This window comes from Alexandromys fortis, unplaced genomic scaffold, assembly GCF_014885135.2.
Source record: "Alexandromys fortis isolate MF-2015 unplaced genomic scaffold, M_Fortis_MF-2015_v1.1 scaffold_91, whole genome shotgun sequence".
Taxonomy (NCBI): domain Eukaryota; kingdom Metazoa; phylum Chordata; class Mammalia; order Rodentia; family Cricetidae; genus Alexandromys; species Alexandromys fortis.
In genome coordinates this window covers 6930318-6953803 of record NW_026067968.1, presented here as the reverse complement: position 1 = coordinate 6953803, position 23486 = coordinate 6930318, and the positions used below count along the sequence as shown (strand labels likewise).

Sequence of the window (23486 nt, the reverse complement as noted above, 5' to 3'; positions counted from 1 at the left end):
CATCTGTCACAGTATCAGGTTTTATCATTTTTTCTGCATGTGTTTTTTTATTAATTATTTATTAAAGATTTCTGTCTCTTTCCCACCGCCGCCTCCCATTTCCCTCCCTCTCCCCCGGTCAAGTCTCCCTCCCTCGTCAGCCCAAAGAGCAATCAGGGTTCCCTACCCTGTGGGAAGTCCAAGGACCACCCTCCTCCATCCAGGTCTAGTAAGGTGAGCATCCAAACTGTCTAGGCTCCCACAAAGCCAGTATGTGCAGTAGGATCAAAAACCCATTGCCATTGTTCTTGAGTTCTCAGTAGTCCTCGTTGTCTGCTATGTTCAGGTTTTATAATTTTAAAGTACACTTGCAGCATTTAACATCTTCTCCCCTGACAGGAGCACAAACTCTGTGAGGACAGGGACCTCATCTATCTTGTTTGAGTTTAGGACACTTGGGCCTAACACATAACAAATTTGTCATTTGAATTGCTTGCTGGCCCCTAGAAGAGGCGGAGACATTAACAGGTCTACGGTGGCAGGTTATGATGGGTGATATTGGGGTTAGCAGTCTGGGAGATATCAGTGAGCTTTGTCCCTGGAATATCTGGGGAAAGTGCAAAGGAAGGGGGTTAAAATATGAACAGAATGGAGACATGGCCCATGCTATCCACACATAGGGAGGCAGATGAACATAGGCCTATCTCCTTAGGAAAGGGAAGGGTTAGGACTTGGGATAGCTAGGTGAGGGCTGCTGGGGGCTTGAGAGATGAACATGAAGAGGTAAATTAAAGTTGTGTTTTGAAAGGTCTAATGGGTTTAATCATGCCTGATCCCAAGTCCAGATATGGAGCTTCTAACCTTAATGAACCTCAGAACATGACCGTCACTGTAGACAGAACCTTTGGGAGGAAATTATTGTTAAATGAGGTTCTGTGACTGGGCCTTAACCCAATTATAACTGACATCCTATAAAAACAGGGGTAACAGAGAGGTGAACACTGTAGCGGAGGCAGCAAGTGTCAGCTGTCTGCAGACTGCAGGGGAGAAACCACCCTACCTTGGCTTTCATCTTTTAAATTTGATCTTGGACTTCCAGCCTCTAAAACTATTTCTGCTTCTGTTGCCCAAGCTACTCTACCCTGTATATGGTATTTTTCCATGGTAACCACAGTAAACTATACATGTCTTAATTTTTTAGATATTTATTTTAATATATAGTTGACTCAACAACCAAACAAAATGTATTTATTGGCCTTAATATTCAAACAAAATGTAATAGCAACCAATAGGTAACAGCACAATGGAGGGTAATTTTTGGTGACAGTGCTTGTCCTGCTATGATGTGATGTGAGTGTCATCCGCTCTGGGATCTTCCTTTGGAGTAAACCCCTGACTTCAGCCTAAGTGTGAGAAAAGAAAAGCATCTCCATCTTGGGTGGTTTTTTTGTTTGTTTGTTTTTTTCCGAGACAGGGTTTGTCTGTAGCTTTGAAGCCTGTCCTGAAACTAGCTCTTGTAGACCAGGCTGGCCTCGAACTCACAGAGATTCACCTGCCTCTGCCTCCTGAGTGCTGGGATTAAAGGTATGTGCCACCACCACCTGGCCAAAGCATCTCCATCTTAACAAGGAACCTTCTATAGAACATGTGTGTGGGTTAGTTTTTTGTTAACTTGATACAAGCTAGGGTCATCTGGGGAGAACAAACCCCAAATGAGAAAATACCACCGTGAGACTGACCTGCGGACATTTTCTTGATTAATAATTAATGTGGGAGGGGCCAGCCCACTGCGCATGGTCCCTATGCTAGGCAGGTGGTCCTAGGTTGTATAAGAAAGCTGAGCCAGCCTTAGGGAGCAGGCCAGTACACAGTGCTCCTCCATGGTCTCTGCTTCAGCTCCTGCCTCCGTGTTCCTGCTCGAGCTTCTGATTTGACTCCACTTAATGATGGACTACACGTTTTAAGGGGGAATGGCCCTTTTTTTCTCAAGACGCTTTTGGTCATGGTGTTTATCGCAGTAGCAGAAAGCATACCAGGACAGGACACTTGACCAGAGCTTCCCAAAACCACTGAAGTCATAAAAAAACAAGGGAAATTCTGAGAAACTGTCACAACCAAGAGGCACCTAAAGAACATGCTGACTAAACACAAAGTGCATTAGGGAAAACTAGAAACCTGGGTACGGAGGCGGCGGTGCACACCTTGAATCCAAATACTCGGGAAGCAGAGGCATGCGAGATCTCTGTGTGCGAACTCTGAGTTTGAGGCCAGTCAGTCTACAGAGGGAGATCCAGGACAGCCAGGGCTCCACAGAAAACCCTGTAAATTAACGGTGGTGTAACATGGGTTCATCAGTAGTAGCTCATGTGCCACAGTTAATTAGGTGTTAATAAGTAGAAGAGGGGCTGGGAAATGGCTCAGTGGATGAAGTGCTTGCCCTGTGTCTTAGTTAGGGTCTCCATTGCTGTGAAGAGGCACCATGACCATGGCAACTCTTACGAAGGAAAACATTTAATTGGAGTGGTGGCTTACAGTCTCTGAGGTTTAGTCCATTATCATCACGGCAGGCAGCCTGGTGGCTGGGAGTATGGCAATGTGCAGGCGAACACAGTGCTGCCTACATCTTGATCAGAAGGCAACAGGAAATGGTTTGCCTCCTCTCGGCCTTAGCGCCATCTTCCTTGACACCCCTGCGCCATGAGAGCGAAGTGGAGGAAGAAGAGAATGCGCAGGCTGAAGCACAAGAGAAGACAGATGAGGCAGAGGTCCAAGTAAACTCGCCTGTCCACCCACGAAGGCCGAAAGAGCAGAAGTAAGGGACGCTGGAGGCCGGGACACTGGTACAAGTTGGACTGAGCTGCAGTCGGAAGAAGTCTCTGGACCCGCGACCTTACCACCTGCTCGCAGAGACCACTGAGAGACCACCTGCTGTCATGACAACAGCCCCGCTGGCCCTTTGCCCTGGACCTATGGTGTTCTGGACTAGTTCTGTCCTTACTTGTGGCCAATTGTAACTTGTGTGCAATAAAACCATCTTTGTCGCTGTCAGCTGAAGAATGCAAAAAAAAAAAAAAAAAAAAGAAAGAAAGAAAGAAAAAAAGAAAAGAAAAAGAAATGGTTTGTCTCACTGGGTGTGGCTTGATCATATATTAGACCTCAAAGCCCACCTCCACAGTGACATACCTACTCCAATAAGACCACACCTCCTAATAGTGCCACTCCTTATGAGATTATGGGGGCCAATTACATTCAAACTACCACACCCTGTAAACACCAGGACCTGACAGATCCCAGCACCCATGTAAAAAACTGGCACAGCCCCACACACCTGCAATTCCAGTGTGGGGAAAACAGGTAGATCCTTGATGGCCGGCTAGTCGATCATAATCAATGAGCTCCAGATTCAGTGAGAGGTCTTGTCTCAAAAGATAAGGTAGAAGACTGGCTGTTTTTGCAGAGGACCTGGGGTCAATAATGATGGCTCACAAGCATCTGAAACTCCAGTACCAGGGAGTCGCCTGCTGTCTTCTGGCTCCACAGGCACACATGTGATGTACAGACATATATGCAAGCAAACACCCATGCGCATAAAATAAAATTTAAAAATAATTATAAACCATAAGATGGAGATCAATTGAGACTAATACCCAGCCTCAACCGCTGGGCTGCACATGCGTGCATACCTTCTGGACACACACAAACATGTACACACACACACACACACCACACACAGGAATAATAATGATAATCAGAGGAAATTGAGCAGGAAGAGTATTCAGAGGACCACACCTTATAGCGGTTCCACTGAAGAATGTTTTACTTGATGGGGTTGCAAAGCGGATGTGACTTCCGTCGAAACCGTAGTTCACATTTTGAAGTTGGGTCTTTCTGTGGACTGGGAGTGTCCAGTCCAATACACTGTGGTGACGCTGGACAGCAGGAAAGCCGTAACTCCCTGTCAGCTGTGTGGTCACCGTGGGAAATGGCTCGTGTTCTGTGGATGGCTGCTAAGATGACAGCTTACAGGTATACCAGCTCCATCTTCCACAAATGACATTCTCCATGTGGACATGCTAGCCCAATAAGTGGAGGAGCAGCTGGAAAGGGGGTGTTAATATTCTTCAACTCTAAAAGTGTTCTGAAAATGAGATTTATTAAAAACAAACAACAAAACAAAGCCTAATAGTGCAAAGTCTTATCTGACTTCCATCTGTCCTTGGTGCACCCAGTTCTGGTCCCTACCTGCAGGTGTTCTGTATTCGTCCTCTATGGAACCCTCCCAAAAATTCAGTATGCAAGTGTGAGTATATGCTGCTTTTCTTCAAGGGCTTTGAAGGATAGGTAATCACTTTTAAAATACAATACTCAAAATCCACAAAGAGAGAAGTGCAACAAGCCCCACAGACTCATCACCCAGATTACAGAGAATTTACTGGCTACATCTCGTCTGCTCCTCACTGCCTGGTCCTTTCCCTCTGAAGCCAACTGTAGTCTAGGTCTCTCACATATTCTAGGATGCATCTTTGAACAATATGAACATCTTATATAACCCTATTGCCTGCATTCAACCATCAATGCTATTCTGGTAAGTGTCTGATGAACTCTGGCTTAGATGACGGGAGATACTGAGGGTTTTGTGGTGAATTTGTACGTCTGTGTTCCAGGAGCAGTTGGAAATGGTTGAGACTTGGGGGACGTTAAAGCCTGGGTGGCCAATTTCAATGTCTTTGTTGAGGTACAAGGAGACGGGGCCTGATGCCTGATACCTGTGGGATGGAGAAGAGCTACTGGCCAGCCTGGCTTGGTAAAAACTGCCTGGAGGTGATACTGGAAGATGCAGGGGGCATTGCTGCAGGGTCAGGCAGAGGCTAATCTGTGCCCACAAGTCCAACCGATAAGAGTGAGGGGCTTGAGAGATGGTGGAGAAGTTAAGAGTACTTGCTGCTTTTCCAGAAGATGAAGAAAGTTCCAGCACTCGTTAGGCAGCTCATAGCCAGACTCTGAAGCCTTCAAATGCATGTATGTATAAATATACACAGAGCATGTACACAAATAAAATAAAACATAGATTTGTTTTTATTTTATGTATATGATGCTTGTATACATTTCTGTGTACCACATGTGTGTGCCCACCTGAAGAGTATGTTAATTCCATGGAACTGAGATACAGACAGTTGTGGGCCACCATGTGGGTGCTGGAGATCAAATCTGGGTCCTCTGGAAAGACAGCTAGTACTCTTGGCCAATGGACCATATATCTCCAGTCCCCAAAATACATTTTTTAAAAAGTAAGACCTTGTGGTCAAGGTCCTCTTAGGAGAGTGAGTGACATTTCTCTCTGGCCTGTCTTTTGTTGGGCATAAGTGAGTCAACATCTGTCTCTTCACAACTCATGACACTAGCATGTCAGGACTGTAAGGCCCCAGAGATGACAGAATTGGACCCCACTTCTGCTTCAGATGGGGAATGCAAGGCACAGAGAAGTGGTCAAGTTGCCCGAGACCTTACAGGAAGCAGAGCGGAGCTGGAATTGGGGCCCAGGACTCTTGACATCTAATCTAGAATCACTCTTTTCCAAAACTTCCTCTTCTTTTAAAACCCTGCTCCCACAAAGGATGTGTCACTGGTCATTCATGGTTCACTTGAATTAAGTCTTAAAACCCTAGGGACATTTATATACTAAACCTGCTTGCTAGCGATAACATAACTACAGAATTCACAGGGCAACTGGCACAGGCCACAAACTGCTAGAAGCATTCCATACATCAGCCCTGGGCTCCCCCAGAGAGGTACTATTATTATCCTACCATATCCTATGACAGAGATGTGCTTGCCTAAGATCACCCAGGGAGGGTGTGTCAGCAGTGATGTGGAACCAAGTCTGTTCAACTGGAAAGTCCACGCTCTCAATCACTAACCCCCGTGGCCTCTTAAGCACAGGCGTGTCTGCCCATGAGGGGGCTGGTGTAATTCTGGCCTCCTCCCTCTCTTTGCCCCCACTTAGCAGCCTTCTGCCACTCAGAGAACCAGAGAGGCTACAAACTGCCCCTGATCAGCATCTGCTGCCCTCTTTAGGGGCTGGGTACTTCCAAAGGTGATCTACCCCTTCTGTGTTTGGGGTCACCCACGGGTCTTCATGTTTCTGGAAGCTCATGGAAGTTTAAGTCCAGTGCAGTTCATCAGCCGCTGTGTCTCATCTGTCAGGGTTCAGGCGAATGGCACCAAGTGGAGCGCTCAGAAAGGGTGCCTGCCGACCAGGCAGCCTCTGCTGAGGGTCTGCTCTGGGCTCTGTCACTCGGGCTTCCAGGCTGGAGGCAAAAGTGACCCGGGAAACAGAGTTCTAAGGACAGACCTGGATCCTGAAGAGACAGACTGTACCCTGCCCTGGGACATGCCAGAGGGATCTCCAAGGATACTGACGCAGGTGGGTACGGACCCTTTAGGCGCGGGATGGCTCGTGTGAAGGGCTAAAGCCGAGACCTGTGTGTTGGGTCCAGGAAGGCCGAAGTGGCACAGGTTGCGGTGGACGCGGACGCGGGGCGGAGACCCAGGTCCCTGGGGCCCATGGCACTGAGCGGCATGCAGTCTGGTAATGTAGAGGAAGCACCCTGCGCCGGCCTCACAGGCTCCGGTCTGCAAGCCTTACGCCCTGCAGGACACCCCGGGGGCACGTTACGGTCAGAGGTCAGCGGCCAACTCGTTGCTGGCCTCCGGATCTGAGGTGTGAGTCCCCGTCGATCGCGACTCTGTGGGACCCCTGCCTGCTCTTCCCTTTCTGCCCTTCCCTTTCTATTCGTTCGAGGTGACCCTGAGCCGAAGTCTTGCAGACTCGGAGACCGGGAATCCCTCAGCGCCCCAACACCCACTTGGCCGGCTCGCAGGAGAGGGGGCGGGGCCGGCGTCCGCAGCGCGCGCCCCTCCCCCGCCGCCTAGAGCGCGGACGCGCACGAGCGCGCTCTCACCTGGCCGCTACGGAGACGCCCCGCCCCCTCACTCGGCCCCCCCATCGGACCAATCAGAGGTGGCGTAGGCGGAGGGGGGCGACGCGCGGGGCGGGGCCTACGCAGCCCGCAGGGTGAGCCGAGCGGGTGGCGGAAGGCGGCCGGCTTCAGCAGAGGCGGCGGCGGCGGCTGAGGGACGGCGACGCGGCACGCGGGGCGGTGCGACAGGACGGGCAAGGGCTGCGCGGCTCTCCGCAGCCGCCGCCTCGCCACAGCCGGGCCGCAGGGCGCCGCAGCGAGTGCGCGGCCTGTTAGGCGGCCGGAGCGGCGTCCTGTCAGGCGGCGAGGGTGCGGCGGACGGCGGCGCGATGATGCCGGTGGGTGCGGGCGGCGGTGCCGCGTTCCCCGGCCCCTGCGCGAGGCGGGCTGGGCAGAGAGGAAGCGACGGGCGGGCGCGCAGGGCGGGCAGGCCGAGGGGCAGGTGGGGGCGGCGGCTGTCAGCGAGCGGGAGGGCGGGCGTGGGCGGGGTCGCGGGACCCGGTACGCGGCCTCCGCAGAGCTGCAGGCTGCGCGGGGCTGCGGTGTGTTTGGCCCCTCCCGGCGAGCGACCCGTGCCTCGATTTCCTCTTGGCGCCGTGGGAGTCCTCGGCGATGGCACCCGGGTACGATGTTCCCACGCTCGGAACCCACGTTTCCCTTGCACCGGTTGGAACACACGCCTTGCGCGAATTCAGAGAGCCATCTTAGGAATCCCTTCGCCGAGGCTCCCCCGTGGGTACATTTGCTCTACCTGGAGTGATGTCCCTGTGACCTGAAGGTTGAGCCGGTTGTGTGTTGCCGTAGCCTTTGTCCTGTTCTCAAGGATGCTTTGGCCAGGAAGACGCTTTGGGGTTGCCACCCTCCCTGCCTTTTCCTTTACCTGCTATCCAAGCGGTGCTGGATGCTGAATTCTTATTTTTTTTTTTTGAATAGGCTTTTTCTGAAATATTCGTCGTGATTAATGAAGCAAACGTGAGATGGGTTGTACCCAGTTGGACGTATTGTTTTTTTTGAGTGTCTTTTGAGTAAAATTCTCAGACATAAAGATTGTTGCTCGTTTGTTTTCGAAGTGCTGGGGATCAAACCTGAGCTTTAAATGGCTAGGCCGGTGCACTGCCACTGAGTTTATATATTCCCAGATTTAAAAAATAAAAAAGTTTAAGTCTCCGTGAAAGATCACGTTTCAGAGGAAGAGTATAGTCTATGCCTGTTTACTCGAATACTGACTGTCGTTCTGCTGTGCTGCGCCCAAGCTCATTAACTTATGTCTCCCCCTTTCAAATAATTTCCTGTTTCTTAATAGCCTATTCTTCCCTTTTTGAACTGATTCCAACCCCTGGTGTTTGTGGAGTTTTAAGATTGACCTTCTTGATCCTTCAATCCTTTGTGTGAGGCTTGTTTAGTTCTGAACATGTTTTTAAACGATTGTCTTGTGATGGAAAGAGCATTAAATGAACATCAGAAGACCTGGGGTCAAATACTTGTTCTGGTACCTTTTCAGCAATGTGACCTTGGAAGAGTTGAGGTCTGAGCCTCAAATTATCTCTAAAATAGGGGTTAAAAAAAAACCTGTCAATATTTGAAGTGTGATCCTGAAGATCAACAGGGATGTTTTTCAAAAGTGTTAAGCAGAATGCCATGCCATATTTTTAATAAGGCTATGAGTTTTCAACTTCTAATTTTAATCTTTTCAAAATATGCTTGAGCATTTATTTCCTCCTTTTTCTTACTGGCTGGATGTTGAGAAGGTATTCTGGTATTTTGGAATTTTGAAAGCAGTTTTAGCTAAGACTTGGTAGTTATGGTGATAGTGCATTTATTTACACTGTAATAATACTGAAGATTATTAAATATTTGGCAGGTTTTATCATTGTGTGGTATTTAATTATAAATGCCCTGTTAGGAAGCCTGGACTGCTTTTTCCATATGTTAGCTTAGACATTTTTACTTCTGTCCGGGTGATTGGAGTTTCCAGGCTATGGGAGCAGATTTTATTTTTAAGAAGTTTGTTTAGCCTGGGGATTGGGATATTTATTTTAAAAACTCAAATAATGTTTTTTAAGGCAGATCTTTTATTAATTTAACATGGCTTTTGTTTTAAGATACTTTGAGAAACAGATGGCATTTTATTAATCCTTTTTTATATTTCCTTCTTTATGTCTAAAATATTACTTGTTTGGTTGAGTCCTTCCTTTGACACAGGTGAAAAGGCTTGTGACTTCAATAGAACTTTTAAGAACATACCTTTTTTTCTTGATGGTGTCTTACGCTATGTATCGAAGTGGGAATGTGATTTTTCTGGTTTTAGTGTATATTTGGTGTCTATCATCATGGCGAATCATCAAATAAATATTGGTTCTTATTTTGTAGTTGTACAAAGAAGCAGGACTGTTAGATAAAATGTAATACACACTAGGATTAAATGCAATTTAAAATATTCTAGTTAAGGCCGGTGACGTGTAGCCCTGGCTGTCCTCTGTAGATCAGGTTGGTTTCTAACTCAAAAGGTCCGCCTGCCTTTGGCTTCCAAGTGGCTGTTTCCTTTTTAACCGAACTTTGTGTGAATCCCTTGAAAGTACACATTCACAGCACACTTTGGGTGGACCAGCACATTTCAAGTGTTTACTGTCCCATGTAGAAAGATGGTGGTTACCAGATTGGCCAATGCAGATTTGAAACTTACTGGTGAGTATGCAGTGTTGGTCTGTGGTAACTGATCAGATGGTTTAACACTGCACAGGCTCTCAGCTGCTGAAAGCTAATGAGAGTATCTGGCCAAAAGTTCTCATCTGACAAGTCTTTGTAAAAGTCATCTGTCTGCTTGTTACATAAACCCAAACCTTTAACCACAGCACTTGGAAGGTAGAAGCAGAGACGTGATTTCTGTGAGTTTGAGGCCAGCCTGGTCTACTTAGTGAGTTCCAGAACAGCAAAGACTGTTACACAGATAAACCCTGTCTTGAAAAACTGAAAAATACAAAAATGTTTTGCCTAATATTCCCAAAGGACTCTACATCCTACTACAGAGATATTTACTCATCTGTGTTCATTGCTGCTCTATTCATAATAGCCAGAAATTGGAAACAGCCCAGATGTCCATCAACTGATAAATGGATAATGAAAATTAACAGAGTGGACTATTACTAAGCAGTTAAGAAAAATGATATTCTGAAATTTGCAGGTAAATGGATGGAGCTAGAAAAAAAATTGTACTGAAAGACATAACCCAGGTCCTAAAAGACAAATATCTGTTATATCTGGATGTTAACTCTAATCTTTCAGTATGTATGTTACATTCCACACAAATTGGGTACCTAGGGAGGGAGGGAAGGATCTCCTAAAGAAGGGGAAATAGAGTATAGTATTATGGAGGGACAAAGGGGGAAACTAGAAGAGAAGGATTAAGTAGGGAGGGGGAAGGCAGAAAAGGGTAAAGGAGGGGATATAGAGAGTTACCACTAACACTAAAGGCCATTTGAAAAACCATATGTAACTACTACTCTAGACGCTTCCTAAAATACAGACATATATGAAAGGACTCTGGATGGAGTCACCAAATAATAGGGGAGACAGTGCACCAACTAGACATCTTATACCACCAAGTAGACCCTCCTTTGCCAGGAGCAGACTACGTCTTATTTAATTGTTGGCCAAAGGAACCCCATGGAACCCCCCAAAGCCAAGACTATTGGTTACTCTGTAAAGTTTGATGGTAAGGCCCGATTGCTGAAGACATACTTACATCATAGAACGTGGAGAAGTAACTAGAAGCTTTACTCCTACTGACAAGCAAGTATGGCACTGGAAGGTACTCTGCATGCTACTGGAAGAGAAAGGTAATCATCAGTATCACCTAGCTACAATCTCTGAGACCTACAACAGTGATCAGCCTGTGAGATATACTAGTGCAACAGTGGCGCAAATGTTATCAGAGTAACCACCCACTAGACCCACTCCATGAGATGAAACTCTTCCCTGATACTGCTAACTGGCTAAGTACCCGAGCCTAGATAGGTCACAGTTCAGGGGGAAATCTACTATTATTCTGTTAAAAGAACAACAGTATAATGACTTCTAATGACATACTGCTATATCCATAGATCAGCACCTCAGTCAACCCACATCAGAGAAGCTTCTATTTATAATTGGTGGGAATTAACACACAGCTGAACAGTGTACAGAGAGACAGAGATACTAGAGCACTTGGTCCTAAATGGAATGTTTTTACCAAGCCCTTCAATTCAGGGCTCAGGAATTATGCAGAAGAGGAAGCAGAAAGATTCTAAGAACCAGAGGTGATGGATAACACCAACGATTGCCCGTTTTCTGGACACATCAGGACTGACTGATGCACATATGAACTCATAGAGACTGGCAACAGACAATAAGGCCTGCATAAGTACAAACCAGACAGGTTCCAGCACTGAGAGGAGCAAGTGAACAATAGGGTTCTACCCCTAACCAAGAAGCCACCTGCAATTGATACTATATACTGGCAGAGGGAAAAATCGTTTTTTTTTTTTTTTTTTTTTTAATCAGTGGACTCTCACTGGAATATATCAACCACCCTTTAGGGTAGACCTCTCACTTAGTAGTTAGCCAATACAAAACAAACTCGATGGTGTTTTGTGGACTTTTCTTTTTTCTTTTTCTTTTTTTTTCTTTTTTTTGGTCCTACTGGTCTTTTGCTTGATTGTTTTGATTTTCATTTTTGTGAGATTTTGTGTGTTTGTGTGGTGTGAGTGTGTGTGCACACATGCATGCTTGTGTGCTTTTATTGTTGAAGGAGAAAATAAAGTTGGTGGATATGGAGGTGAGAAGGATATGAGAGGAATTAGAGGGGGAAACATGATTAAAATATATTGTATGAATTTCTTTTCAATAAAAAAGAAACCCATTTCCTATCCTTACCCCCCAAATAAGTTTTGTATGAAGCTGGAGAGATGGCGTATCTGTTAAAAGCACTGGCTGTTCCTCTAGAGGACCACATTTGATTCCCAGCACCCAAGTAGAAGCTCTCAATTGTAACTCCAGTTTCAGATCTAACACCTTTTTCAGATCTCTGTGATTACCAAGCATACATGCGGTACACAGACATGAATGCAGGCAAATATTCACATAAAACTCCTTTTAATGTTTGCCTAAGGGAAAGGGGATATTTAAAGAATACCCTAAGGTCCAATTGGACCTGATAACATTTAGGCCATACCTACACAACTTGAATAGAAATAAGAATATTTAGCTAAAAAAGCCTTGTTTAGAGCATGGCACAGATGAAAATGGGAATCGTATTTGTTGAAAGAGTGACATTTGGGAGCTGGTAAAGCTTTTAAAGGAATGGAATATACCAAGGGAATGGGACTAACTGCTTTTTCCCTTCCAAAAGGAGGCTAACAGGAAGTGTTGCAGCTTTGAAGTGTGTGCTTTGTGAGAAGGATGCTTTGGTGGTGATGTTAACCCTGGGGCTCCTTACCTCTGCTGAACTGTCCCTTCTAACTAGCTGGTTCCACTGAATTTGCTATTAGGAACTCTTTCAGCTTGCTCACTGTAAGGTATGGGTTATGTTTATTTGTGGTTATATTTAGCACTCCCATTAAACATTTCAAGTTTTCAGTCAACTTTTTTTTTCTTCCTAACTATGTAGAACTATTTTAAGATACAGAGTAAGTCTTTTTCCTTGTAAACTATCCACTGTAGCCCAGGTGGCAGAACACTGAATGAGAAATATTGGAGACTTGGGTTCTGACTCCCCACTTGGTAGTTATGTGACCTTTTGGCTTAATAGCTTGTGACCTCAGCTTCTCATCTGTCAAATGACTTGGACTTGGTAATTTCCAAGTATTTGTGGTTGTTCTGGTAGTTCCTTTAGAACAGAAACTTTCATGAAGGTGACATTCATTTTGGCCACATCAAAGACCAAGGCATCATAACTCTTGCTTGATAACCTAGTGTCAAGGAACTCTGTATAATGGGGCAGAAAGGGTGAACTCAGATGTGTGATGCTGTTGTTAATTATTTAGTTGATTGCTCAATAAGCTTGACTTTAATGAATAAATAGCACTCAGGACTGGACAGGATTTTTAAAATTCTTGTTCCTTTCAAATAGAATTATACAAATAAGATGACTTAAAAATAATGTATTTTTGAACTATTCACAGATACTTAAAATGAGAAACACCACCTCAGTGGGTGATCCAAAAATGTTTTATATAAAAGCCGCCAATGTGCCAGGTGGTGGTGGTACATGACTTTAATCCCAGCACTGTGGAAACAGAGGCAGGCGTATCTCTGTGAGTTCAAGACCATCCCAACGAGTGCCAGGACAGGCTCCAAAGCTACATAGACTCTATCTCAAAAAACAAAACAAACAAAACCATCAATGCCATTTTTCTGAGCATAAAATAGTGTTAGGTAGAGAACTCTTCCTTCTGGCTCTGCTTCAGCTCAGAAGCTTTGCAGCTACAATTCAGTTTAGTGGCAATAAGCTCTCGGCAAATGGTGTTTGTCCTTGTGTGCTAAGGCATTGTGGAAGGCTTTGTGCCGAAGTCTGTGGAGAGCTGAGGTTTAAGAGGTGAGGAAACGTGGCCAAGTTCTCCAGGCTAATAAGTGGTGAGGCAAGGTCTAACAACAAAGGGTCTGACTCAGACACCTCTGCTCCTAGTCTTTACCAGTTCCTGCGGAGTTTGCCATGGTCAAAGTATGTTGCCAGAGGTGCTGGTAAATGCAATTTGGCAAAAAGATTTTTTTTCTTTTATGCTTGTGTCAAATGGAGCTTAATGTTTAAGAATCCTAAGGCAGAGTTTCTTGATAAGAAATGATAGTTTTCTCTGCCTTGCATTATGTTTGTGTCCGCTTCTTTACTAGCATCCTGCAGTGGATGGCCACATACATGCTTTGTAGTTACTATGGATTTTAAACATGATAGGAGCTTAAAATATCACTGGAATATTATGTTAAAGTTACATAACTGGTTGTCAACATGGATCTTTGTGTGTGTTTGCCCAGATGGAGAATGGTTTCTCAACAAAGTGTGGTGGGATTTGGGTGCCTTGAAGTGCTGTTGCCATAGTTATTTCACAAACTCTACTTCTGGGACTCAAGGACTAGTATAATCTGGTTCTATTGTGACACTTTCTTGGCTTGATTGCCTTGCTTTATTTTGCTGCAAAGATAGCTTTATGGCACTGTTGTGCATACTAATTGATACGCAAAAGCTGCTTCTACTAGATTTTATAAAATAAAAATGCATGGTGATGTCATGAAGAACAATAAAAGACCTGAAAAATGAGAAGATAGTTTTGTTAGAATTAATAAATGACATCTGAAATATTAATGTGCACTTCAGTGCAGGGTGCTGTTGGTTTTGTTGGTATGTTTAGAGGAAGTGTTTGTTTGTTTGGTTGGTTCTTTTGAAACAGGGTTTCTCTGTGTAAGTGCTCCAGCTGTCCGAACTTGCTCTGTGGCCTCCAGGTATCACTCTCAGGTACTCAGATTTACAGAATGGGCGATTTTACCTGCTGTGCTGGTTAGTTCCTTATTAACTCAACACAAGCTAGGATTGTCTGGGAAGAAGGAACCTCAGTTTAAAATATGCTTCATGTCAATAGTGCATTTTCTCGATATATGATTGATGTAGTAGGGCCCAGTCCTCTGTGGATGGTGCCAACCCTGGGCAGGAAGTCCTGAGTTGTATAAGATAGCAGGCTCTGAACAAGCTATGGAGAGCAAGCCAGTTAACAGTATTCCTCCATGATCTTCTGTTTCAATTCCTGCCTTCAGGTTCCTACCTTGACTTCCCTACATGATTTACTTTAAGCTATAAGCTCAATAAATCGTTTCCTCCCTAAATTGATTTTGGTTATGGCACTTTATCACAGCAATAGAAACCTGCAAAGCCATCTTGGTTGTACAGGTGTTTTTCTTTTATAGGTGAGACAAAATATAATTTATATACCACTTTTAACATGGATATTTCAGTGGTTTTAGATATGAGAAGGTGGCTCAATGTGGCAGCTCTCCAAATATTTAACCTGGTGTGTTTTTACACTACAGTTTCTTTTATCTGAAACACTCTGACCAGCGTTTCAAATTTCACTTTTATTCTCCTGGATTTTGGAATATTTCCATATGTATAAGACTTGGGCTCATGTTTAACAAATTTGATGTTTCATATGCATCATTCCTATAGACTGACGGTAATTCTATCTGATATTTTTAATGCACCAGTACTTTGATAGATCTGTCACAAGTCAGGCATGGAATTTTTCACTTATGGCTTCATGTTGATGTCCAGTTTTCGATTTTGGAGCACTTTGGAGTTCAGGTTTTTGATAGGATGCCCAAGTTGTACTGGGTGCAGTTGCAGCCCTAAACATTTGTGTGTGTGGTTCCATTTCTGCCTTTTAGGAGAGGAGAACAGGGAAACTTTCATTTTGTTTTTTGTTGTGCCACTGCCTAATCCAGTGATTGACTGGTGTTCAGTGAACATTTGTTGAATGAAGGAAGTAATGATGTGCATAGTGTCAGATCTCATTGTGAGTGTGTGTGGGTGTGTGTGCCTGTGAGAGCAGAGTTTGTAAGTGCAGCAGTGTAGTCAGATTTCTGTGGTAGAAGGATACATTCTACACTCGATCTTAGTCAACAGACTGGGAAACTATAGAGGAGTAAATCTGGAGCCAGTGGAGGGTAATAGATGTGTGGAGAAAGAGAGAAAAAGAAAGAGACAAAGAGCCAAATGAGAGGGCTCAGAGGGTAAAGCACTTGCCACCAAGACTGAAGACCTGACTTTGATCTCGAGGACCCACATGGTTGAAGGGGAGAACCAACTTCTGAAACTTGACTTCCAAAGTTGCTCTGTGGCACTCACAACCCCTCTCCCATCTACTGCCTCAAAAATAAATAAAATGTAATAATTGACATTTTTTTAAGTACCTTGAGAAAAAAGTAATAAGGTCAGTTAAGAGACCATTTGATTCAGACGTGCCTTGAGGACCAGAGTTCCAGTTAATAGTAAAAAAGAATACGAGTCTGAGTGCTTGTGTGAGTGTGTGTGAGAAAGGAAGGAAGTACAGTGACTGGAGTTGAGGATAACAGGCTTATTGCTTCAGCAGCTGGATTCGTCTTTCCTTTAAGATAGAGAATAATCAAAGCAGTAGTGTAAAAGCGCTGTGAGGAGGGAGAGTTTTGCTTTGGCTGTTTGAGATGCTGGTTAGTCTAGAAAGATGTTACTCTTAAATCTGAAGGTCAAATAAACATATCAGGCAAACAGGTCTCTCCCTGTAGATTAAATAGCTTTTCATGCTGTGTATTGGCACGAAGAGTTGCTACCTGGGCATTTCTACTGCACTGTATACCTTGCCTTGTACTTCCTAGTTTACATGATCAGTTTCTTGAGACTATCCCAAGTTTCCCAGATCATTCTTGGACTGGGGTTCTTTCACCTTGGTGTTGAAGTACCTAATTGTCCTGTTCACCTTTTTTTTTCTTTTCTTTTTTTTTAAAGACAGGGTATCTCAAGCTAGTTTGGAACTTGAGGTGTGTGTGTGTGTGTGTGTGTGTGTGTGTACTGGCTGACTCCTTCTACTTCAGACTTTGTTTGGAGAAATACTAATATAAAGCCACACAGCATTGTAGTTATCAGCTAGACTTCAGAGCCACGGTGGCTTCTGATTCTGGCTTTGCTACTCACTTTTCTGAGGCCTTGGATAGATTATGTAATGCCTCTATGCCTTATCTTCCTCCTCTTTAGTATCAATATTCATTATAAGCACTTAGTAAACGTTTGCTCTTATGTTTTCTGCTGCAACCAGGAACCATTGTGGAGATAGGACACAGTTGAGATTCCACTCACAGTATGTGTCTGCTCTTTGTGCTGAGGGAAGCTAAAACAAGATTGTAAAATCTACCTGATTTGTAGGACAGAGAGAGCTTAGTTTCCTTTTGTTAAATTAAAGTTTGTCTTCCTTGTCTAGTATTTCTGCTAGTCAGACACAACACAGATTCAGAGTAGTGCACTTCACCAGGGTTCTGATAGAAGCTGGTAGATGGTACCTCCCAGACCACCCTGCAAGAAATGCCCCTCCCTCACTGTGCTTTTTGCGTCCTTTAGTACGGCGCCTGTGTGGTGTTTATCTCTGAGCACTCCAGGAAAGACATGATCTGTTTTCCTTTCCCATTGCAGTGTCCTTAGTGCTGAGGATATTGTGGGCCTCCAGTGGTGTTCAGTAAGTTCTTGTTTACCGAATGAGCTCAACAGCATTTGGGATGTATTAATTATATGATGGGTCTGGCCCTGCTTGAAGTGAGCTCATCCTGTAGGATGTAAGCAAAAATGCCATTTGAAAGATTTAAGCCTTCAAGCGGCAACAACTATCTCTGCAAGTCTGCAACCTTTCATGTTGGCATGGAAAGTTCAGAGGAGTTCTACAAGGATAAGGAAAGAAGGTGGAGATGATGGAGCAGGGTTGTCAGGTAGAAAGATTACAAGTCAGAGAGAGGACTAATATCAGGATTGAAATGTGTAATGAAGGAAAGTACCTGGAATATGAGGATAGAGGAGGAAGGCAAGGAGGGGTTGAGAAAACTAGGTGGAGCTGTTTGAGAAGTATGACCTGCATAAGAGGTCTTTTTGTTGGTTGTTGTTGTTGTTTTGTTTGGTAGGTTGGTTGGTTGGTTTTTCAAGACAAGGTTTCTCTGTGTAATAGCCCTGACTGTCCTAGAACATGATTTGTAGACCAGGTTGGCCTCAAACTCAGAGATCTGCCTCTTGAGTGCTGGGATTGCAGGTGTACACCAACACCACCTGGCTTGCATAAGAGTTTGAATTGGGATTGGGTAGTGGCAGCACACGCCTTCAATCCCAGTATTGGGGAAACAGAGGCAGGCTCATCTCTGTGAGTTTGAGGCCAGCCTGTTCTACAGAGCTAGTTCCAGACAGCTAGGGCTGTTAATGCAGAGAAACTCTGTCACGAAAAAGAAAAATTCAATTGGATCCTGAGGGAAACATGAAACCGGTAAAGGATCATTCATATATATATATATATATATATATATATATATATAGTAATTGCAGTAAAATACATGTTACCATTTGTTGGTCAGTTCAGTGGCTGTGAATGTGTTCATTGTTGAACAGGTATCACCACTGCCCATTCACAAAACCTTACGTTTTCAAACCAAACCTACTGTTGAAGGGCTTTTAAGCTGAACTGAGGGTTTTCCAATTAAAGCTAGTATGATTGGAGTTGGAGAAAGGAGCCTTCCATCAATGTGTTGTCAGAGTCCCTTAAGCCCTCATAGGATCGTCATTCTTTTGTGTCACACTACTCCAGTTTACATAGCTTCTCAGGCTCGAGTGCTGCAGCAAGGGAGCCGAAGACAGACACTTGCAGGGGTCCATCTCAGCCTGGAAGTTGTACGATGACATGGCTTCAGCACGCTGGGAGACTGTAATCTGAGGTCTAAGGGGCACCCTGACTTGTTAGTACCTGAGGCATGATTACAGATCACACAGGGTATAGTTAAAGCTCCTTATGATGCCTGAGTCATCAGAAAAGAGTAAACTTTGTCAGTGATGTCTACCGCTGGTGCGTTTTAGATTACTGTGTGCAGTAGAACATGATGAAGCTGCAAGTATGATTTTACAGTAATCAGGACTGAACAGAAAACTAAAAAGATTCAGTGTAACTAACCCATTATATCCAGAGCATTTCAACATGTAGTATTAAAGTATTAGTGATATATTACATTCTTAGGCTGAGTCTCAAATTCCAGAACATTTTTTATACATAAAACCCATCTCAATTCAGGTTGACCACATTTTTTAAGTTCCCAGTGGACATATGTGGTTAGTGACTATCAGAGGTCAGTGTGGCTTCAGATTGTGGTTCAGGTAAAGGGCCAAAGCCCTAACTGTACAGAGAATGCTACTAGTCCTATCTCTGAATTCCTTGTTTGCTGGGAAGGCTTTTGTTTGTTTGTTTGTTTAAGACAGGGCCTCTTTATATAGCCTTGGCTGACCTGGAACTTGCACTAGACTAGACTAGGCTAGCCTTGAACTCACAGAGCTCCACCTGCCTCTGTTTCCTGAGTACTGGGATTAAAGGTATATACAATCATGCTGGGTCTGGAGGGCTTTTATTATAGTTGCTATAATAAAATTATAATATCAATTGCTAGTATCTGGTTTGATGTAGTCAGGATAGTGCAATAATGAGGGTACACATATTTGGGGGAAGACTCTCATTTCCTAGGAGTGTGGTCTTGGGTGAATTAATTTCCTTGTGTCAGTTTCCTCATCTGTAGAATGAACACCACAGTACTAACCTTGTTTTGTGTGTGGAGGATTAAGTGAGCTGCTGCTGTGTAAAAACCCACAAGATCTGGCATATGACAAGCGCTACAGGCATGCTCCAAAATGCTTAATGGTTTTGAGTCGGTTAATTTCAGAGACATTTTTGCTTTGGAGATTGCTTTAGATAAGGACTTACAAGACAAGTTTTCACAGGTGAATAAAATGTTACCTTAACCTTTTATAAGGATTCTTTTTAATTGGTGTCTTTGGATAACTAATTTTCTTGTTTGCTACAACATTTGAGTATATCTTATAGTATAATTAATGATTAAATGATTTAGGATCTAATTAAGGTATAGGAAAATTTTGAAGGGATGATTTAATCAACATTTTAATTGTTAGTACTATTATAATTAAGCCACTCTTTCTCTCTGAAATACTTTATTAGTCCTACTGTGTCTGGGGAGACTTCCTAGTTCTAATTTTCCTCAATTAGAGTGTTCTAACACATTGAATTACTTTGAGTTTTATTTTCTATTCTTTGTAAATCAAATATGAGAGAATGGTAGAAATAAAACCAGAGTGTAAAAGGGTGACCATTTAACAGGAAGGCAGGAGAGGAGGCCCTGAATTATTGTGCAGAGTGAGACAAGCAAAATGGATAACCATGTCATGGTGTGACTGCTGGTCTGGTCAGTTTGTCAGACTGCTGTGTCTAATAGGGCCATCTTGGCAGACTCCTTGCTGCCTGACGCTGCTGTTTGCTCTCTTCTCTGTCAACTGGAGCACTGCCTGTCCAGTTCCCCATTCCTGTCCACGACTAACTCCTTTCCTGCCCAGCCTACTTGTTGCTTCCTTTGGGAAGTCCTTCCTGATCCTGAGTCTGGAGCAGGCCTCCTTCCCATGGGATGTTGCAGCCCTTGGCAGCTTGCGTTATAGTTCTGTTTTCTTAGGTCTCAGATTTAGTGAGGAACTAAGACTTGGGCTAGCCTTATTGACCTTATATGTCTAGAATCTGGCTCAGGGCCAAGTTTGGCTCAATAAAATTTTCCTAAATGAATAGAGAATGATCCTGAAAATGCACCCAATTTATATTATAAACAAAGTAGCAGATTGTTTTGTGTGCATTTTGGTGTTTCCTGCCTATTGTACTGCAGGCCTTGCCATGAAGTGAAAAGAAAACAAACTTGAGGACTGAATTTTAATCTTTTTATATGGGTGTTTGCCTGTAGAATTGAACACAATTCAGATATCCTTGATATTAGTGAAAAGCTTATGGTCCAGTTAGTTTCCTGTCCTTCTGGAGAATTGCCAGTAATAGATACCTATGCCTATGTGAGTTAACTTGGAGGGGAGATTAGGAAATTTAAAAATAACAATAGGGTCTGGATAGTTCAATGATGAAGTCCATTTCCTGGGGATCTAACGCCCTCTTTTGGCTTCTTTGGGCACTGGGAATGCACATTGATGCTAACACATATACTCAGGCAAAACACTCATATGTTATATATAAATTAATGTGTATATATATTATAATATATATAGTAGCAGCTAAGTGTGGTGCTGCACACCTTTAATCCTAGTACTCAGGAGGCAGACGCAGGAGGATCTTTGTGAGTTCAAGGCCACCATCGTCTACCAGCCAGAGCAACAAGTGAGACCTTGTCTTTAAAAATATAAAAAGTAGTAATAGAAGCTGCTCATGTTTTATTTTAAAATTACTTTTTAAAATATTTATTTGTGTATATCAGGGTGAGAATGGTGTGTTATGGTGCTCGTGGAGTCTAAAAGAGAGCATTGAATACCCTGGAATTGGAATTACAGGTGATAGTGAGCTACCCAACAGGGGTGCTGAGAATTGAACTCAGGTCTTCTGTAAGAGCAGCAAATACTCTTAATTGCTGAGCCTTCTCTCCAGCCCCCTACTCATGTTTTTAATGTTAAAGCCAAAAGAAATTACATTCTATGACTAAATTGAGTAGAAAAATGATATTTTCTGTATCTCTTTTTTTAATGTAACAACTAATTGTTAATTTCAAGAATTTGTTCTGCTGAGAGGTGGTGGTGCATGCCTTTAACTCTGACACTTGGGAGGCAGAGGCAGGCTAATCTCTGAGTTTGAAGCAATCCTGGTCTACAGAGTGAGTTCCAGGACAGCCAGTACTACAGTGAGACTCTGTATCAAAACAAAACAAAAAAAAAACTGTGTAAGAACATTTGCTGATGAGGCTTCTCTTGAGGTGGGAGTCTCAGGCTAAGTTGCATTGGTCCTGAGATCTAGGAAGGCCAGTCAACTCTCCCTGGTTATATGCAAGGCAGTTCTGGATTAGGTGTTGGATCTGTATTTTCCAGACATAGGTTTGTGTTTCCAGTGTTTCACAGGGCATGGGGAGAAGGGTGTGAATGGACCAGTAGGGAAGGTGAATATAGTAACCCCAAAAAGGGTGTGCACAATTTTACTGTGTACTCACACAAAGTAGGTACTAGTACTTAAGACACTATTGTCTTGACGTGTTTTCAGTTTTGTAGTAGAATCATGCATGGCTGGTTAGGAGTGTTTGAGAATGTAGTCTTGAGAATCAGGTAATCCTGGTTCCAGACCTGGCTATGTCACTTCTAGTCATGTGACCTTTACTAGTTATATAACCTTCTGGAACCTATTTCTCATTCGTAAAACAAAGTAATAGTGCCTGTCTCAATAAATTATGGCATGGTCTATAGAGAAAAAATACATAGGCTAAAACAAAATATAGTTGTGTGTATTCCCATGGTAGCATGCCCAAAGAGTATCATTAGCTAAATACTAAACGTTTTACTTACTGTGCCCTTGTTATTAAAATACAAAAAATCTTCTGTAGTACAAAAAAAAAGGTATGAAAAAAAATATGTACTGGCTGTGAAGTGTAAATTAAAAGGAATTTCATTTCCTTTGTCACTTTCAAAAATTATTTGTTGTCATTTAAAATTAATATGCTTTTCATTATTGATTGATCATTTACATACTTATTTGTATATCTGGAGATTAACACAGGATCTTGTACATACTAGGTTAACTACTCTATCACTGAGCTAAACCCCAGCCTTTGTTTCGAGACATTGTCTCAATATGTAGTTCAAGTTGGCCTCAAATCCATGATCTTTTACCTCAGCCTCTGGAGTGTTGGGATTATAAGCATGTACTACCACAGCTGGCTAATTGAAAAGAAAAGAAAATCTTTTACCTTGGACTTCTGACAGGGCTGAAACATTCTATGTGAATAGTGCTCAGCATTGGATCTGACTCCCAGGAAACCAGTGGATCAGTGCTAGTACAGGTTATTGTTGGAGACGGCAGCTGGAGTGGAAGGCTCCTTGACTATTTGGTCCTTGACAGCAGAAATGGGTATTGGTGACAAATTTCTTAGGTCAGTTGCTTTCCCAAGTGTAGGATCTTGGTTATCAAGTGTGAACTAAGAGTCTATGATCTTAGCTGTCTTCATGTTTAATAGGTCAGATGCAGACCCGAGCTCAGCCGAGTGTGCCAGCACACAGGAACCCTCCCCTTCTTTGTCTCTCTGTCCTCCCACCCTGTTCTCCTTGGAGAACAACAGTACTCGTTTTACCTTAGAGAGATGTGTCAAGTTGTGCCTATCTTAAAAGATTTTTCTGGGGCTAGAAAGGACTGGCAGGGGAATGTTCAACTATTTTAGTACTCAGAGTTACTGTTAGGTATAGAAATTAAAAGAGGGATGGTTTGAGAGAATGCTGTGGGAGGAGCATGGAGTTAGGGTCTTGGCTTTGTGGTCCAGGGTTGCCTTTAACCTTTTTTTTTTTTTCCCCTGAGAAGGGTTTCTCTGTATATTCCTGGCCATCCTGGAACTCACTCTGTTGACCAGGCTGGCCTCAAACTCATAGAGATCCACCTGCCTCTGCCTCCCAAGTACTGAGTTTTAAGGTGTGCACCACCACTGTCCAGCAGCCTTTAGCTTTTTAAAAATTATTTTTATGTGTATGAGTATTTTGCACATATCTATATATATATCTATATATATATATATATTATATCTGTGTACAACAGGCATGTAATGACTGGAGGCCAGAAAAGAGTGCCAGATCCTTCAGAACTGGAAAAAAAGTTAGTTGTGAGCTGCCATATGGGTGCTGGAAGTCAAACCAGGTCTTCTGGAGAAGCAAGCAGTGTTCTTAACTTCTGAGCCACTTGCCCCCCTTTTCTTTTTTTAATTTTTAATTAATTT

General features: G+C 43.4%; 1 protein-coding gene across 5 annotated transcripts in view; it reads left to right on the top strand.

The window, feature by feature from the left end:
* Window positions 1-6109: 6109 nt before the first annotated feature.
* The window catches only part of Ppp1r13b (protein phosphatase 1 regulatory subunit 13B), a 77269-nt gene continuing 59892 nt past the window's right edge, over window positions 6110-23486 (top strand). For 2 of the 5 annotated variants that reach the window (XM_050154659.1, XM_050154660.1), the window contains exon 1: window positions 6111-7297. In XM_050154659.1, coding sequence (XP_050010616.1) covers window positions 7289-7297 — 9 coding nt within the window. In that variant the 5' untranslated portion in view covers window positions 6111-7288. Of the gene's footprint in view, window positions 7298-7513; window positions 7692-23486 lie in introns of those variants that run through there. The other 3 variants (XM_050154657.1, XM_050154661.1, XM_050154658.1) reach the window with 3 other exon arrangements.